Source organism: Carettochelys insculpta, chromosome 2 (genome assembly GCF_033958435.1).
Source record: "Carettochelys insculpta isolate YL-2023 chromosome 2, ASM3395843v1, whole genome shotgun sequence".
Taxonomy (NCBI): Eukaryota; Metazoa; Chordata; order Testudines; family Carettochelyidae; genus Carettochelys; species Carettochelys insculpta.
Window position 1 is genome coordinate 95,043,439 of NC_134138.1, and position 18,320 is coordinate 95,061,758.

The following is an 18,320-nucleotide window of genomic DNA, read 5'->3' on the forward strand; positions in this document are numbered from 1 at the left end:
GTAATTAAACTTATTGCAATTTTAAATGAAAAAAGAAAAACAACAACTTGTTCCCGCAGCAGACTAACCTGTTACCTAGTCAAATGAATTCTGGCAGTAAGTGAGATAAAGCATCTTCTGAGCTCATATATCGTGGTGCACTCACCTGTCTAGTGCTTCTGCAAGTTTTTGAAATTTAGCTGCATGGTCCTCTGCTCTGTAGACTAGATCAACTGCTCCCCTGGTGGACATCTGCATGACCAAATCATCTACGTGGTGCCTCAATTTGGCATTCCACAGGACCAGTCCATCCCGATGGATCTCTAGATTCTAAACATTGGAATTATTTCTTTGACCAATGAATCAAATGCAATTCACTATGTTATATCTATATTAGACTGTTAGGTATCTTACCGACGTAGAGTTCTTTATGACTGTGGCAAGGGCAGCAGCAATATCCATTAATATTTGACCTTCTCTAATTAGCGTGATGGAAAGGTCCTTGTTTTTTTGCACGTTTAGCATTTTATCCTGTAACATCAATCAACTGTCATATGGTACTCGGTAATTACTTCATCTACTACTTAACCTTCCCACTCTGAATATATTGCATGGTTTCTATTTGGTCTACTTGAATATCACAAAAATATTAATATTTGTTTAAAAAAACCTACATAATAATTTCAGTCTGAAAAGTGAAGTATTTAAAACGTTACACGTCTGGTATTTATTATGAAGCAATGAGGAATCTGTCTTACATTTAACTCTTCCAGGTTGCTGTAGATGAGGGAAAGTAGACGGTTGGTCTCATTGGTGTTCGCCTCAGCCTCATTCACCAGGTTTTGGGCTTCTAGTAGTCGAATGCTGTGGTTTGCTAAGAGGTGGCTTGCTCTCTTTTTTAGTTCTGCAAGCTCTAGCTGAGGTCTGAGATACTCTTTCTGAACCTGTGCCAGCAACCTCTCTGAAGCACTGGTAAACAGAGGAAATATAGAGGGAGAATTCAGGTGTGTTTTCTTAAGGGAGGAAAAACAGAAAACGGGGTTTCCCAAACATTTCAGCACTAATGACTTGTACAAAACTTTATGCCAATATTTTCCAACAACAATAAATAATTACAATTCTAATATTAATTATACCTGTCTCACCACTGACAGAAGACTAGAAATTGCTGGTTTTCATTTGCAAACAATACATACCTGCAGATTCATCCTTGCCCTGGAGCTACAGGGAAATGGATACTGTAAGCCACTTTTTAGGACCCTTTGAACTTTTAGTTTCTAAGCTACCTTTGGGATATCTCCGATTTGAAATCCTTCATAGATTTCATGAACCTGAAATAGTTCCATGTCCAACCTCAGACATTTGTAGTTTATTTAAACGTTTTTAATCTAGGATCAACATGCCAAGGTGAAGGAGGAAGCACTGGAACACAACGGCAATCTGAGGGCAACAAGTCACCAGGGCAGAATACATCCCAGGATTCTGAAGGATTTTAAAAATAAAGTGTTTGAACAACACTTTATCTTCAGTGAGTGTTTAAGCCCTCAATATAATGGACTAATGATGGGAGCGGTGTCAATTAAAACAGAAAGAAAGGTTACTCACCGTAGTAACGGTGGTTCTTCGAGATGTGTCCCCGTGGGTGCTCCACATTAGGTGTCGGGCTCGCCCGGCGCCGCAGATCGGATCTTCCAAGCAGTTTCTGCCGGACCGCGCATGCGCCGGTGCGCGCCGCTCCCCCGCGCGCTCCCGGCCATGTGCGCGATCCGGTCCCCGCCAGTTCCTTGACCAACCGCCTCGGATGCTCCTGCAAAACACTAAACAGAGATCCGGAGCGGGGAGGATGGGCGGGTAGTGGAGCACCCACGGGGACACATCTCGAAGAACCACCGTTACTACGGTGAGTAACCTTTCTTTCTTCTTCGAGTGTCCCCGTGGGTGCTCCACATTAGGTGACTACCCAGCAGTAACCCAAGATAGGAGGTGGGTAATCGGATTATGTGCAGCTTGTCCCCGAGAGGACCGCTGCCAAGAGACGGGTATCCTCTTGGAATACCCTGTGAAGGGCATAATGTTTGGCGAAGGTGTCACAGGATGACCAGGTCGCCACTCTGCAAATGTCTTTTAGCGCAACGCCCTTGAAAAAAGACTGTTGATGCTGCCACCGCCCTAGTGGAATGAGCCCTGGGCGTGGCCAGTAAAGGAGTCTTTTTGAGTTTGTAGCACATTTTTATGCAAGATACGATGTGCTTAGAGATTCTCTGCGAAGAGAGACATTCTCCTTTTGATTTGGGAGCGATAGAGACTAGGAGCCTATCCGTTCTCCGGAAGGACTTGGTCCTGTCCATATAGAAAGCTAGCGCCTGCTCACGTCCAGGAGGTGTAGGCGCACCTCTTTGTTAGAGTTATGAGGCTTTGGATAAACAAGGGTAAACAATAGGTTCGTTAGTATGAAACTCAGAAAGAAACTTTAGGAACAAAGGCTGGATGCAGCCGTATGGTTACCGCCTCCTTGGAAAAACAGCGCAGGGCGGCGTTGCCATAACTGCCTCAAGCTCGCTCACCCTGCGAGCTGACGTGATTGCGAGAAGAAAGGTCGTCTTCATCATAAGGAGGCGGAGGGAAACCGTGGCCAAAGGCTCAAACGGTGGTCCCCTTTTCGCATTAAGCACCAGGTCCGAGTTCCACAGAGGTGGAAGCGGTTTCTGAGGGGGGTATAGGCTTACCAGCCCTTTGAAGAACCTGGTAACCATGGGATGGGCGAACACCGTGTGCCCTTCCTCTTCGTGTCTGAACACCAAAATGGCGGCCAGGTGGACCTGAAACGAGGATAGCGAGAGTCCTCCTCTCTTGAGGTCCAGTAAATACTCTAATATCACAGCCATAGGCACCGAAAGGGGGCTAGCTGTTTGGTAGAACACCATGCCGTAAAGCGAGTCCATTTCTGCTTGAAGGTCTGCCTGGTGGAAGTCCTCCTGCTACTTTCTAGGACTTGCTGCACTTCCTCCGTACATGTGCTCTCTAGGGAGCTGAGCCATGGATTAACCACGTTTGTAGTCGCAGGCTTTGGGGGTGCGGATGCACTATGGACCCCTGGGCTTGCGTGAGCAGATCCCGCGCCACCGGAGGGGACCTCAGTGGCCGGTCCGACATGCGCAGGAATAGGGGGAACCATTGCTGTCGATCCCACGTTGGGACTATCGGGATCATTCAGGTTCCTTCCCTCCTGGCTTTCTGCAACACTTTGTGGATGAGCACTGTGGGAGGGAAAGCGTAAAGCAGGGGGCCCCTCCATGAGATCGCGAAGGCATCCCTCAGGGACCCCCGTCCCAGTCCTGCCCTGGAGCAGAATTGTGGGCACTTCTTGTTGTGCTGAGTAGCAAACAGGGTCTATCTGGGGAAAAACCCCATGCGTGGAAAAATCGGTTGCAGCAGATCGGGACGGATCTGCCACTCGTGCGTGAGTGCGAAACGCCTGCTCAGCTGGTCTGCCTTCACATTGCGAGCGCCTGGTAAGTACGAGGCTTTCAAGGTTACATTGTTGGCGATGCAGCAGTTCCACAACCGGACTGCTTCACACATAAGGCACGGGACCGAGCTCCTCCTTGCCGATTTATATAAAACATGGTGGAGGTATCGTCTGTACTGATCCCGACTACCTTGCCTTTCAGTTGGTCTCGAAAGTGTCTGCAGGCGTTGAACACTGCTTTGAGCTCCAGTATATTTGTGTGCAGTGACTGCTCCATAGAGGACCACAGCCCTTGCGTCACCTCTTCGCCCATGTGTGCTCCCCACCCTATGAGGGGGGCATCTGTAGTAAGAAAAACCAATACGTGTGGTTGGTGGAAGGGTACCCTTGTTAGCAGGTTCTCTGGGTTTACCCACCATTGCAGGGATTTGCGCACCTCCGTTGTGGGCGACGCCATCCTGTGAACAGTGTGTGCTGCCGGTTTGTATACGCTCGCCAGCCAATGCTGCATGCTGCGCATGTGTAACCTGGCGTTCTGTTGTACGAAACGTTGCTGCTGCCATGTGGCCCAGCGGCTGTAAGCACGTCAGAACCGGCACCATAGGGCTGAAGGTGAAGCCTTGCGCGAGGGAGCCGATGGCCCGAAAGCGAGTCTCTGGTAGATACGCCCTCGCTGTAATAGAATTTATGCGTGCCCCTACGAACTCTATGTCCTGTGTGGGGTCTGTCTTTGATTTTGTCAGATTGATAAGCAGGCCGAGCGAAGAGAACGTGCCTGCTGTGACACATATTATGCGTAGTACCTCCTCCTTTGAGGCCCCTTTGAGTAGGCAGTCATTCAGATACTGGAATATAAATACCCCCTGTCTGTGCAGGTAGGCTGACACCACTGCCAAGGTCTTGGTGAAGACTCTGGGGGCTGAGGAGAGCCCAAACGGTAGGACCTTGTAAGTCGAGGGCTGCGAACCAATCTCCATCGTCTAGTGCCGTAAGGATGGAGGCGTTTGTGATCATCCGAAAACGTTGCTTGCGCAGGTACCGGTGAGGCCTCGAAAATCTAAGATGGACCTCCCCGTGAGGAAGTACCTCGAGTAGAACCCTCTCCCTTGCAGTTGCTCCGGCACTCTTTCCACTGCCCCTACGAGCATGAGATGGTCTACCTCCTGCTTGAGCCTCGCTACATGGGAGGTCTCCTGGAGGTGGGGCCCCGGGTGGAGGTCATGGCGGTGGGAGCAACTGGGAGGGGATGGCGTACCCCGTGGCTATGATCTCCAGCACCCATGTGTCTGTGGTGATCCTTTGCCACTGGTTATAAAATGGTCGGATGATGGCCTTGAGCACTGGTTTCGTGCCCTCTGGAAGCGAGTCCATGAGGGAGGTCAACCTAATGTGGTTGTTGAAATTATGGTTCGCTAGATGCGCTGCGTAATTTGCCATTGGCAACAGTAGCGTGGAGGAGGAGTAGACCTTTCTGCCCAACAGCTCTAGCTTTTTGGCATGTTTGTTTATTCCCCCACGTTGCGGCGACTCCGCCACCAAAGAATTTGGTTGTGGGTGGCTGAACAGGAACTCCATGCCCTTCGTGGGCACGAAGTATTTTTTTTTTTTTTTTTTTTTTTCGCTCTTTTGTGGACAGGCGGAATAGTCGCAGGAGTCTGCCATATCATAGTGGCAGGCTCCAAGATTGCGTCATCAGCGGTATTGCTATTTTGGAGGAGGCCGGAGGTCTCAGATTTTTGAGGAGCTTATGGTGTTGCTCTTGCACCTTTGCTGTCTGGAAGCCTTGCGTGAAGGCCACCCTCGTAAAACAGCTCTTGGAACTGTTTGAGATCGTCCGGAGGATGGACGCCCCCCGGGGCCGTAGCCTCATCCGGGGAGGAAAGCGAGGAACCGCTGGGGTACGTCTTTCTGGACCCTTCCGGTTCCTGCTGATGATGGTACACCCTCTCACTAGAGGTGTGCGAGGAAAAATCTCGGGGTTCCATAACCAGTCCCCCCTGAGATGCTTAAGTCTCTGTCCCCGGTCACAATTGCCCTTGGGGGTACGAGATCGTTCGTAGGGATCTTTCCCTAGTAGATTGCCGATGGTGTCTATGCCCTGCGTGGTAGGGGCGACCACGGCAGTATAAGCACTGGTCTTGGGAAGGTGACCTAGACCACTCCCTTGGTGCATACCCTTTGCGTCTGGGGGAGGGAGACCGTCGAGACCCTGGAGAGAGCGACTTTGCCTAATAGTCCAGCGGTTCAAATCCCAGGAAGGGTGGAGGTGGTCCCAGCCAGGGTGAGGCTGGTTGCAGAAATGGAGAAGGGGGCTCTGGGTAGGCCAAGGAGGGGGGGGACCCCTGCCTTCTAGTTGGAGTCTGCAACATAGCGGAGGGCTGTGAGAAAGCAACTACACAGCCCTGTGCGGAGAGGGGCTGCAATGCCTCCTCTTGTGTGCAGTCTTCCCCCTCCCTTGAGGAGGTAACTCCGCCCCTGACATACAGGGGATCCCGGCCACGTCCGCACCGAGCTCGGCACACTCGAAGTCGGTGCCGCATGTGCGGTGTCCTTCGGTGCCGGCAGGCTGCGTGCCTGCGCGCTCTGCACCGCCGGTTTTCCAGGGGTCGGTGGTACCGGCGCTTGTTTAGCCGCCGCCCTGCCTGGGGTGCGGGGCGGCTGGCTGATTATCGAAGGGTGAGCCGCTTGCACGTGGCTCTCCGTGCCGCCGCCGATCAGCTGTTGCTGCGGCTGGGGGCTGCTCGCTCCTCCCGTCCCGCTCGTTGTTGCTGCCGGCAGGGATCGGGCTGGGGGGCATACAGGGCATTCCGGCGTCCGCACCGAGCTCGGCACGCTCAAGGGCGGCGCCGCACGTGCGGTGTCCTCCAGTGCCGGCAGGCTGCGTGCCTGCGCGCTCTGCACCGCCGGTTCCCCAGGGGTCGGTGCCGCTGCCTGCGGTGCCGCTGGTACCAGCGCTTGTTTAGCCGCCGCCCTGCCTGCGGTGCGGGGCGGCTGGCTGATTATCGGAGGCTGAGCTGCTTCCACGTGGCTCTCCGTGCCGCCGCTGATCAGCTGTTGCTGCGGCTGGGGGCTGCTCGCTCCTCCCGTCCCGCTCGCTGTTGCTGCCGGCAGGGATCGGGCTGGGGAGCATACAGGGGATTCCGGCCCCGTCTGCACCGAGCTCGGCACGCTCGAGGGCGATGCCGCATGTGCGGTGTCCTCCGGTGCCGGCAGGCTGCGTGCCTGCGCGCTCTGCACCGCCGGTTCCCCGGGGGTCGGTGCCGCTGCCTGCGGTGCCGCCAGTACCGGCGTTTGCTTAGCCGCCGCCCTGCCTGCGGTGCGGGGCGGCTGGCTGAGTATTGGAGGCTGAGCCGCTTCCACGTGGCTCTCCGTGCCGCCGCCGATCAGCTGTTGCTGCGGCTGGGGGCTGCTTGCTCCTCCCGTCCCGCTCGCTGTTGCTGCCGGCAGGGATCGGGCTGGAGATACTTTCCTCCGTTTCTGCGCTGATGGGGTGAGGGAGGCAGCTTTCCTTTTAAGGGCCCCGGAGGGTCCCTCCTGCTGCGGCCGCTCCGGCACTTCTGGCTGGAGGGCCTTGTCAAGAAGCAGCATTTTTTTTTTTTTTTTTTTTTTTTTTTTACAAAATAACAAACGGCTAGCTTATAGTAGCCTAAGTGCCTGAAAAAACTTTAAGAAAAAACAGATAAAGCCATTGAATATACTACTTGGCCTTAGCCTAGTTGGATTCCGTCTGCAGCCGACGGCGGTTAAGAGGAACTGGCGGGGACCGGATCGCGCACATGGCCGGGAGCGCGCGGGGGAGCGGCGCGCACCGGCGCATGCGCGGTCCGGCAGAAACTGCTTGGAAGATCCGATCTGCGGCGCCGGGCGAGCCCGACACCTAATGTGGAGCACCCACGGGGACACTCGAAGAAGAAAGTCCTTTATAACCAAGGGTTTTCTCCGAGAGCAGCAGTTCCTCAGCTCTGAGCTGCGGGTGCTCAGGGCAGACAGTGAGGGCTCCTCACACTCTGATCCCAGCCATGAGCAGTTGGGTGGGGGGACCTGGTGGGGGCGGCAGTGACAGTGGCTCTCCCAGCCGTGGCCAGGGATCCCGCAGCTTTGGCAGTCCCAGCCATGACCAAGGACCCCGTGGCAGCGGTGATCTTATTTTCTTTGGGGGGATGACAGCGGATGGCCATTATTACCCACATTCAGTAAAATGATGTCTGTTATATTGAGGGTTTACTGTACTTTTTAAAAACAAAAAAGCTGTGACCCTGGAATTGTGATTCAAATACAAGGAGCTACCAACTGCTAAGTGCTTGCAATTATTCCACGATCATCCATTGTCCGGATTTATTTTTAAATTTACCCAGAAGCACCACATGCTGGTTACTGCTGAAGGCCAGCTGAAGTGCCATTGGTGTGACCCTGAATGGCAATTCCTGCAGAAGATGAACAGTGTACGGGGTGGCCTGATTTTGCAGATCCAGACCCCTGGAAGGGGTGGGGCCTTGGGCAGACAGGGCAGAACTAGGAGCTAGCCATCAGCAATCTAAAGGAGTCAGGGCTCTGGCAACTGTCATTGCCTCTGTAGCACCAGTCAAGACTCTTGGAATCTTATGTCACTGAGTCCTAGGGTAGCTGTCCCCCGCCACCCACCCAACTGGCAATGGGTGTGACAATACAGACCCTGCCATAACAAATACGCAAATAATTCTGATTCATAGTTCTATCCTTTAATCTGCTTTAACTGTCTGTACATTTTCAATTACTGCAAACAAAGCCTGGTTTACCGTCATCACAAACACTGAGCTTTTCCTACTAATATCTGATATGCATATGTATTTATATTTTTCTACCACCGATCCACAATTCATACCATCAAATGCATTGTTTTAAATTATAAAAAAAAGTGGGAGGTGGTAGAATGAAACTATAATACAGTATTTTACAAGGCCTTATTCCCCCCAATGTTTGAATGTACCACAACAAGGTTATACTGTAATTCAGAAATTTTATCTTATGTAGCGAATTGAGACAGGTTTAAGTTAGACATTGTTTAATCATATATCACCACAAACAAAATTCCCCAGGAGCCATGAAATGTCTATCTTCTGCCTGCCACAGACACAGTATAAAACTGCTTATTTCAGTTAGCTTTAAATTTGCAGTTTGAAAAATTCTGTAAAGCAAATGCTCACGCTCCTAGCAGAAATCCTATTAATGCTCTTCTTCAGTAGGTGAAAGGACACTCACCAGATTACTTTCAGAAATTTCTACAGAAAGCCTACAGTTGAAAAAGTTAACTTACAAATGCCTTCTGTAACAGCCCAAACTGGTGTACAAGTCAGAAATATTTTATTTTCCTTTGTTTTGTTTGGAAGGGGGTGTTCTTATATAGATTCACAAGGCCGGATCTCACATCTTAATTCATTATAACTCTATCCCAGGTTTTATTTTCATGGCCGTCTGGCTCTTATATAAATTAATAGACAAGGCCAAGGCAAGTCAGAGAGAGCAATGTACAGTGTGCTTGGCAATCCCACTGTACTTGGGAATCACAATAGCACATGAAAATAAAACTATCATTGTCATGGAACAAGACAAGAAGTACGTCAAAGTGCACTAGGGAAATTCTAATGGGCAGTAGCAGGGTCTACACAGACAGTTCGTGTACAGCACAATAGTGCACTGTTTGCTTTCACCCTAGCTTGCTGGGCACTGACTCTCCCTCTAGACAAGCCCTGCTAAGAACAGACACTGTCTCTTCCAATTGAAAAAAAGGTGGGATATTCAAGAGCACTCAGCCCTGCTCTATATCTACCACTCTCTAACATGATTGACTTCAATGGGACCAGAGTCAAAGCACTGGTGAGCATTTCTCAAAATCACACCCACATTCTGGAAAACATGGTGGTCAGATTTCCAAGTTCTGGCAACAAATAATTAAAAACCATCTTCAAGAAGAGACAAATGAAGAAAAAGCAATGTGAAATTAAAACTCTGACTCAGAATAACTGCTGCTTGAATGCTCAAATATATGTCACATGCACATCTAGTACCAGCAAAAGGCCACTTCCTTTCCCAGCTGGGCTTGCAACAGGGGGATCGACTGGGGATGGGGCGGGGGTTGGGAAAAGAAAGGCCCCACCACATTTACATACACCCAATTACTGCAGTGCTACAGCTACCACATCCCCTGTTGGTGCTGTAATCCCACAGAGGTCCGCAGAGCTGTGGAGCTACATGATGGTATATAAACCAACTCTGTCCCTGTCCAGGGATGTGCTGAGAATCGTGATGTGCTTGGAATGTGGGAAGTACCCCCATGGAACTTAGGCACCACAGATTCCTTACGTGTGTAGCAGAGGTTTGATCACATACACTCCTGTGAAGAGCTACACCAGTCCTACTGCACCTGGGCCCTAGAGAGCTATGGAAGTGGGAGCAGAATTTTGGTCAAAGGCCCAGAAGTAATTAAATGCCTTCTCTTTTAGCACAGTTTCAGGGGATTTGCACATCAAGCGCCTGGCTGGGAGCTCAATGAAGTCAATGTGAGTCTTTGGATCAGGTTCCAACTGTAAACTGAGACTCCAGAATGTCATAACATTTTGTAATTACTAAGGAGACATTTGGTACCCTGGACTATTTTTTTCTCTCTCATAGGCTACGTCTACACGTGCAGCCAACATCGAAATAGCTTATTTCGATGTTGCGACATCGAAATAGACTATTTCGATGAATAACGTCTACACGTCCTCCAGGGCCGGCAACGTCGATGTTCAACTTCGACGTTGCTCAGCCCAACATCGAAATAGGCGCAGCGAGGGAACGTCTACACGTCAAAGTAGCACACATCGAAATAAGGGTGCCAGGCACAGCTGCAGACAGGGTCACAGGGCGGACTCAACAGCAAGCCGCTCCCTTAAAGGGCCCCTCCCAGACACAGTTGCACTAAACAACACAAGATACACAGAGCTGACAACTGGTTGCAGACCCTGTGCCTGCAGCATAGATCCCCAGCTGCCGCAGCAGCAGCCAGAAGCCCTGGGCTAAGGGCTGCTGCCCACGGTGACCATAGAGCCCCGCAGGGGCTGGAGAGAGAGCATCTCTCAACCCCCCAGCTGATGGCCGCCATGGAGGACCCAGCAATTTCGACGTTGCGGGACGCGGATCGTCTACACGGTCCCTACTTCGACGTTGAACGTCGAAGTAGGGCGCTATTCTTATCTCCTCATGAGGTTAGCGACTTCGACGTCTCACCGCCTAACGTCGAAGTTAACTTCGAAATAGCGCCCGACGCGTGTAGACGCGACGGGCACTATTTCGAAGTTGGTGCCGCTACTTCGAAGTAGCGTGCACGTGTAGACGCAGCTATAGATAGCTACACAGATGACAGACTGTCCATGAATAGAAAATAACAGAGTAGGTTTACTTCAGTGCAGTGGTGACATTTTGGTCCTCCTGCAAGAAATGTCTCCTGCGCATTGCTTCCACTGTGGTGGCGCTATCTTCCAGCAGACTCTGTGATGTGGTGTTTACCAGCTGGAAATCTGGACCCAGCGTCTCATTTAGAGATGCTGCCACTTCAGCAAGTACTAAAGTGGAAAGGAAAGAATTCAGTCAATTCACAAAGAGAGTACAGTCAGCTCCTGTTTAACCGGTATTTGAGTAACCAGCACACTGAAATAACACACAACCGAGTAGCTCTGGTGAGCGGGACGGCGGAGAAGCAGCGTCATGGCTGATATTTGTGTACAGAGCGAGCGCATCACCCTGCCCCTCAGAGGAGCCAGGCCCCCCAGAACTGTCCTCCATCCCTCCGTGCTGCTTGCAAGTGCAGCAGGCAGGCTCCTCTGCTCTCCCACCCAGCATGAGTTACTTTCTACCATCCAGAATTTTTGATTATCCAGCAACTTCCCAGTCCTGTAGATGCTGGATATCAAAGAGTTTACTGTAAACTGAATCCCTTACAAAACAGCATAAACTCCCTCTCTTTGCAAGTAGCTCTTACTGATTTACAAAAGGAATACACATTTACTTCAATAATGTAAGTGACCATAGCTTATAATCAGATGCAATACCTTTGATGGTTGTATGCACTGTGTCAATAAATACAGTTAAACGTTGACTCTCATTCATGGTTCTTTGAGTTGCATTGTTGAGCTGCCAAACTCTCTTCAATGTTTTAGTCAACTAGTATAAAAATAAATAAATGAATGTTTATGACAACCATTAAGAAAACAATTTTAAGACTGATGGTTGACCTCTGATGACTTTTCCACTGAAGGAAGAACATTTCTAACATTACCAACGAACAGAATGAGAAAATGATTAGCAGTTTGTGAGGAGACAGGCTAAGTTGATTTGGTAGGTTCCTAAAGTAATGAGACACCTTCATAAAGTAAAATCAATGAGAAGTCCTGTGGCACCTTATAAACTAACAGATTTTTTGTAGCATAAGCTTCCGTTGGCAAAGACTCACTTCGTCAGATGCATGTCACTAAGTGCTTCTCCTCCCATGAAAGCTTATGCTCCAAAAAATCTGTTAGTCTACAAGGTACCATAGGACTTCTCATTTTTACATGTACAGAGTAACACAGCTACCTCATACCTCTGATACCTCATAAAGTTCTCAGGAAAACCACTTTTCAAATATGACATCTCTGAAAATTGCAGAACTATGGTCAACACTGCAGCTGGTGAGCTAAATTAGACATTTAGGAGGGTATATATGGTCAACAAATGACATCATACATCCCTATTGTAGTATATTTCTATCTATGTTTTTACTCTTTAGGAGACAGAACTCTTACCCAAGTAAACTGTCCTACCTCATTGTGAATTTTGCTTGAGTAAAAAATTAATACAGAACTTCAGGATTTGCCCATTTATGTATAGTTTATTTTACAATTTACACTGAAATAATTTTTAACAAACTGCTAGCTCAAGTAAAATTGAAGACTTCTGGGATAGTGTCCAAAAATGACAAAAGGTTAAATAACCCTTGTACATCAAACCCAATTAAAAGAAAATATTTCCATTTCTTACACTATGAACCAGTGGAGGCTCATGACACACAAGAAGCACCTTACTGAAAAGCCCTTCTATAAGCTTTGGCCCTTCTTTTTAATCATTCTGCTATAAAATTATACAGAATAGCACAAAAACCTACAGTATCCTTTATGAATTCTTATAGGATTTCAGAGTCACTTCCATACAACCCTACTGCCTTTCTATAGAATCTGGTTGCTTCAGATCTATCACATTCTGTAAACTTTTCCATAAAGAGTCTCAAAGATCACTCTAGCTAAGAATGAAAGTGCAGGGTAGGGTACTTGCCTCTTTGTGCAGCTGATCTGTGCCTTCTGATATGTTCACAAGACCTTTCTTTGCCATCTCCAGAGAACAGACTGGATCCTCTCTAGACATTAGAGATCCCTGAAAAGAGTTACAGATTGATATTTTAAGACCTGAATTTTTTAGCCCACTTTTAATGAGGCCACCACCATTTTTGTGTGCAGAAAACTGAATGCATATAATCGTGTGCATAATTTAAATGATCTATGAAACCTGATGTGACAAACTAAGGTTAGAAGTACGGTTGGTGCACAAAAGAAAGTTATTTTTAAAATTATAGGTCAGCTCTCTGGATCCAGCCAAATTTGAAGACTTTCACCAGTGGTAGAATTACAGGAGAGAGATGTATAGCTTTCTAACTTATTCTTTATTTCTAAAATTACTATAACTGTCTACTAAATAACCTAAAGAGCAGCTCTGTGGATCTTGAAAGCTTGTCTCTTATACCAATACAAGTTGATCCTATAAAAGACATTACCTCACTCACCTCATACCTTCATGTTTAGTATTTACATGGCTGACATAAAATAGTGCTTCTTAAAGGGTGTCAAGAGATATAAGATATAAAAGGTTGATATGCTTGGGCAAAGCATGGATTTCTGGAGAGGTGTGAGTCAACACCTCATGGCCTCTATGTTAACATATGCCTAGTCTGGTTGGGTTCCTGGATGCAGATATTCAGTTTTCAAAACTGATGGGAACAGAAAGGCTCATAGCAAGTAATGTTGAGAAGGCATACCAGGCGACATAAACAGCCGTTCCCTCAGAACAGGTAAGGACAATGGAAAGACCAAAAACTGCTATGATTCTTATTAAGCAGACAGCAGACATGTTTTCATTGGGAAAGGGTCAAAAGCAGTAACTCTAGGACACTCCAGGGCACGGCCCTTGGAAAGCCAGATAGTAGCTTTTGAAAAAGCTGATGAAAGCCCAAGAAGAAACCTAAAAATAGACAGCCTGGTGACTGGGTAAATCAACTGGAACAGGAGTGATATTTTAGTCCAAGAGACAAGATATCCAAGTCTGAGAGAAAAAACTGAAGACCATGGCAGAGTGAGTTTAGCCTTAGCAGAAGAGAAGCAGCAGAGCATTGTCAAGAGTGCTAACGCTGACATACACAAAATAGGGAATCCAAACAAAAAGCAGTCAAGTAGCACTTTAAAGACTAGCAAAATAGTTTATTAGGTGAGCTTTCATGGGACAGACCCACTTCTTCAGACCATATCCAGACCAGAACAGACTCAATATTTGAGACACAGAGAACCAAAAACAGTAAGCAAGGAGGACAAATCAGAAAAAAATAATCAAGGTGAGCAAATCAGACAGTGGAGGGGTGGGGGGGAAGGTCAAGAATTAGACTGAGCCAAGTATGCAGACAAGCCCCTATAGTGACTCAGAAAGTTCCCATCACGATTTAAACCATGTGTTAATGTGCCGAATTTGAATATAAAAGCCAGCTCGGCTGCTTCCCTTTCCAGAACGGTGCGATAATTCTTCTTCAGTAACACACATACCTTTAGGTCATTGACAGAATGCCCCATTCCATTAAAATGTTGACTAACTGGTTTGTGGATCTGGAGTATTTTGATGTCTGTTTTGTGCCCATTGACCGTTTGTCTAAGGGAGTTAGAAGTCTGTCCAATATACAAAGCATCTGGGCATTGTTGGCACATGATGGCATATATGATGTTAGTAGAGGAGCATGAGAACGTGCCCGTGATTCTGTGAGTAACCTGGTTAGGTCCAGTGATGGTATTTCCAGAGAAGATATGTGGACAAAGCTGGCAGCGGGCTTTGTTGCAGGGAAAGGTTCCAGGACTGGGGTTCCTGTAGTATAGACTGTGGCTGTTAGTGAGGATCCTCATGAGGTTGGGAGGTTGTCTGTAGGAGAAGACCGGCATGTCACCCAGGGCCTTCTGGAGTGTAGCATCCTAATTAAGGATAGGTTGTAGGTCTTTAATAATTCATTGCAGTGGTCTGAGTTGGGGGCTGTAGGTGATGACCAGTGGTGTTCTGTTCTTGGCTTTTTTGGGCTGATCCTGGAGTAGCTGGTCTCAACTCAGACCACTGGTTTTGGTTTTCTGTGCCTTAAATATTGAGTCTGTTCTGGTCTGGCTATGGTCTGAAGAAGTGCGTCTGTCCCATGAAAGCTCACCTAACAAACTATTTTGCTAGTCTTTAAAGTGCTACTTGACTGCTTTTTGTTTTGATAGTGTATAGACTAGCACGGCTTCCTCTCTGTTACAAAATAGGGAGGATGAAAGAGATGTCTCTCTTTGGCTCTGGGGGACCATCAGGGGACTGTCATACAATACAATGAAGAGGAGACAAGATTGATGTATCTGTTGATCCAGTGAAAGAGACTGCATCTCTTTTTTTCTAATTTGTTTTTAATTGGACTTACTTTCGTTTGTCTCAGAAGTGGTGCAATGTTAGGCTTAGCCAGAAACAGAAAGAAGATGTCTGAAATCGAAGGGCAGGTGAGTAGTTGTTATCATTCCATTCACTAACATTAATTAATAATTTCTTTGGAAACAATAGTTAAGAATTATTTTCCACAATATGGACAGAACTATCTGTACTACAGCCATGACCCTGACGCCTAACCACAAAGGTTTCCTACACATTTTTAAGAGGACGGGAGCATTCGTTGAGCATCTGAGTTATCATCAAAGTGACAGCTGGTTTAGATCATTGGACTTAAATGCCAAAATATGTGCACTGAAGGGGAAACAGACACTGATGTTATTTTCACAGAAAATTTGTTTCCCTTTTACCATGAAAGTGCTCAACATATCACATTTTTAAAAGTATATGCCAAAAGAGATGATTTTCCTACAAGCATACAAAACAATTGCCAAGTAAAACCTAATTCTATTATATAAATATTGAAATGACATAATATTTCCAGATAATTGGCTTATGAAACAATGGCAACATGATTACAATGAATGGATAAGATGATCTCTGACCAAGTAGAAAGCTGTAACTCAATCAAGGAGATTCTCTGATAACATAAACATAAAAATATTCCATTACATTCTTAAGTGTTCAGTATGGATATCATTTATAAAAGAAAACATTATACTTCCAACAGAATTTCATTTTAATTTGCAGCATGCATCAGCACAAGAAGTATCACTTTGTCATGCATTTGCAGGATATGAGGGAACATAAAGAAAAATGTGGTTTCACTTATACTTCAGTTTGTCTCACTACAGTAATTGCTGAGTATGCACTTTACACACTTATTTGAGCAGCTGTGAAGTATGCTGATTCTGTTCCACCAAGCTACATGGCTTTTGCATTCACTTTGCGCAAGTACACAGATGGAGCTATATGAAACTGCTTTTCAATGACAAGTTGCCCTATAGTATTTTAAAAGCATATACACAGCTGTGATGCTCCAAGCACATGAATACTTTGAAATACAATTTAAACGAATTAAGATGGAATGACTGAGCTTCTTCTTAATGAGGATTAGGCTGCCTCTGCCTCAAACATTTTACTGTTAACACATATTTCAGAAATCCATGGAGAAAATTCAGCTTCAAATGTTTAGGCTCAGGTTAAGTTTGCAGCAGAAAACATTCCACAACGCAGGTAAGGGAACCACACCAGAACTGTGACAAGTTAATGGGAGAAAGTCACCAGAGACCCAGACCGATAGTGCTTTTCTCCAGCTGCTAAGTTGCTTCCCACCTTTGCAGCCAAACTTAGGGACCTCAGACTTCTAACACAAACAGGACAATTGTTTTAAGGAAGAATTTGATTGTGAGTTCTCTAGGGCAGAAATCATCTTTCGTTTTGTGCTTTCACAGCATCTACCACAATGGATTATTTCTCAAAACTAGAGCCCCTAGATATTTTTGCCAAGAATAAACTTCAGAAAACAAGAAGTTTGCTGAGTATGAAGAATTAAGTGCAGATGGCACACCAAGGCCCCTAATTACATTGCGCAGTCATACAATAACCCACCTTAACCACAACTTTGTCTTAAACTTGTCTGCATGCCCAGTCATCTGTTTTCAGTCTAATCTCCCCCATCTTAATAAATCAATTGTTCAACAATATAATCCCTTCAAATTTTGCATTGAATTCTTTATTTGGGTGCAACACAACATACAGTTCAGGAACTAAAATCTTGTGACATTCTGAAAAATTTGTTTCCTGGTAAAGGTCACAAAGGAAAGCATCTGCTGCTGTCAAGCAAGCATAAGCAAAGCAAGTGGGCAACACATCCCAGGCAAGCTCTGCGAGGAACTCATTACAGAAGAAACAACTCACTGCCAGATCATCCTTCAGCAAGGAGACCAAGGAGGAACCAATTCATGACTTTATTTTCTCCTTTCCTGTACTGTTCAGGGCCCTCAAGGCTAACCCTGTCCTTCTAAAACTAAATGCCCTGTCCTCAGCTGAGTAAATCCATGTAGCTCCATGGACTTAGCTAAAAACAGTGAGATGAAATATGTGGATAATAATGTGGTACAATAATATATATACTAAATACCCTTAATGTATCAAGTATTTAAGTCAAGAAAATTGGTATAGGGTTATACAGTAAGCCCTTATATAATGCACATTCACCCAGTGTTTTTAACATAATGCAGTTTACATTTAGTGACCTACTTTTATGTTGCATGCACTATTTTTTATACAGCACGCATTTGCATGAAGCAGACCTACACTCAGGGTAGGCAGGAGACCCATAGAATCAGCTCCTTCCTCAATCTATCTGTACACAGGGACTTTGCGTTTGCATCAAGATTTTGGAGATTCATCATGCCACATTAAGAAGAATAGCAGTACTAAAGAAAGTAAGTAAAAGTGATGAGACGTGTGAAAAAATGGGAAATGATTAATTTCTCTAAGAAAATTGAGATAACAGACAAGCTCCATGCTGGCGCCTGAATCAATGTGGATAGGCAGGAATACAGTGTGAACAAATAATTGATTTGCACGATTAAGAAATATGAAGATAGTATGAGAGCACATGTGATGGCTGCAGGAAAAGCTAGTCTTCCTATCAAGAGGATGACAAGGCAGGATGTGCAGATAAATGAAACTAAGATTTCATTGAATACGAAGACTGAAGATCAGACTCAGAGAAACAAGCACCACTCAGTGGCACAGTCATTCATGAAACAGCACAAAAATCATATGCAGCTGCGTGCGAGAAGGACGGTGAACCATCCAAAAGAATGTCTAGAAGCTGGCATAATGATTTCAGGAAATGCTTTAATCTCTGCAGTGTGAAGTTCACAAGGAGAATCTGTATCAGCTAACCATCAAGCAGCAGAGCTCTTCCTCGCTGAGCTAGTAAAAATTATTGAAGACCATGATTACAAGCCCCCACTCGTCTTTAATACTGATGAAACAGGTTTGCCCTGGAAACAAATACTATCCAGAACCTACATCACCCAGGAGCATCCAGCATCAGGATTTAAATCTGCAAAAGATCAACTTATGTTGTTGCTCTGCACCAATGCACCAAGAGGTTGTAACTGTAAATCAATGCTTGTTTACAATG

At 46.5% G+C, this 18,320-nt stretch overlaps 1 protein-coding gene across 4 annotated transcripts in view; it reads right to left on the reverse strand.

The window, feature by feature from the left end:
* The window catches only part of LAMA1 (laminin subunit alpha 1), a 211,348-nt gene that overhangs the window by 62,463 nt on the left and 130,565 nt on the right, over positions 1 to 18,320 (reverse strand). For all 4 annotated transcript variants that reach the window (XM_074987418.1, XM_074987419.1, XM_074987421.1 and 1 more), the window contains 6 exons: positions 12,773 to 12,871; positions 11,515 to 11,626; positions 10,866 to 11,028; positions 738 to 948; positions 394 to 510; positions 146 to 309 (listed from right to left, as the gene is read on the reverse strand). In XM_074987418.1, the coding sequence (XP_074843519.1) occupies positions 146 to 309; positions 394 to 510; positions 738 to 948; positions 10,866 to 11,028; positions 11,515 to 11,626; positions 12,773 to 12,871 (866 nt within the window). The remainder of the gene's footprint in view (positions 1 to 145; positions 310 to 393; positions 511 to 737; positions 949 to 10,865; positions 11,029 to 11,514; positions 11,627 to 12,772; positions 12,872 to 18,320) is intronic.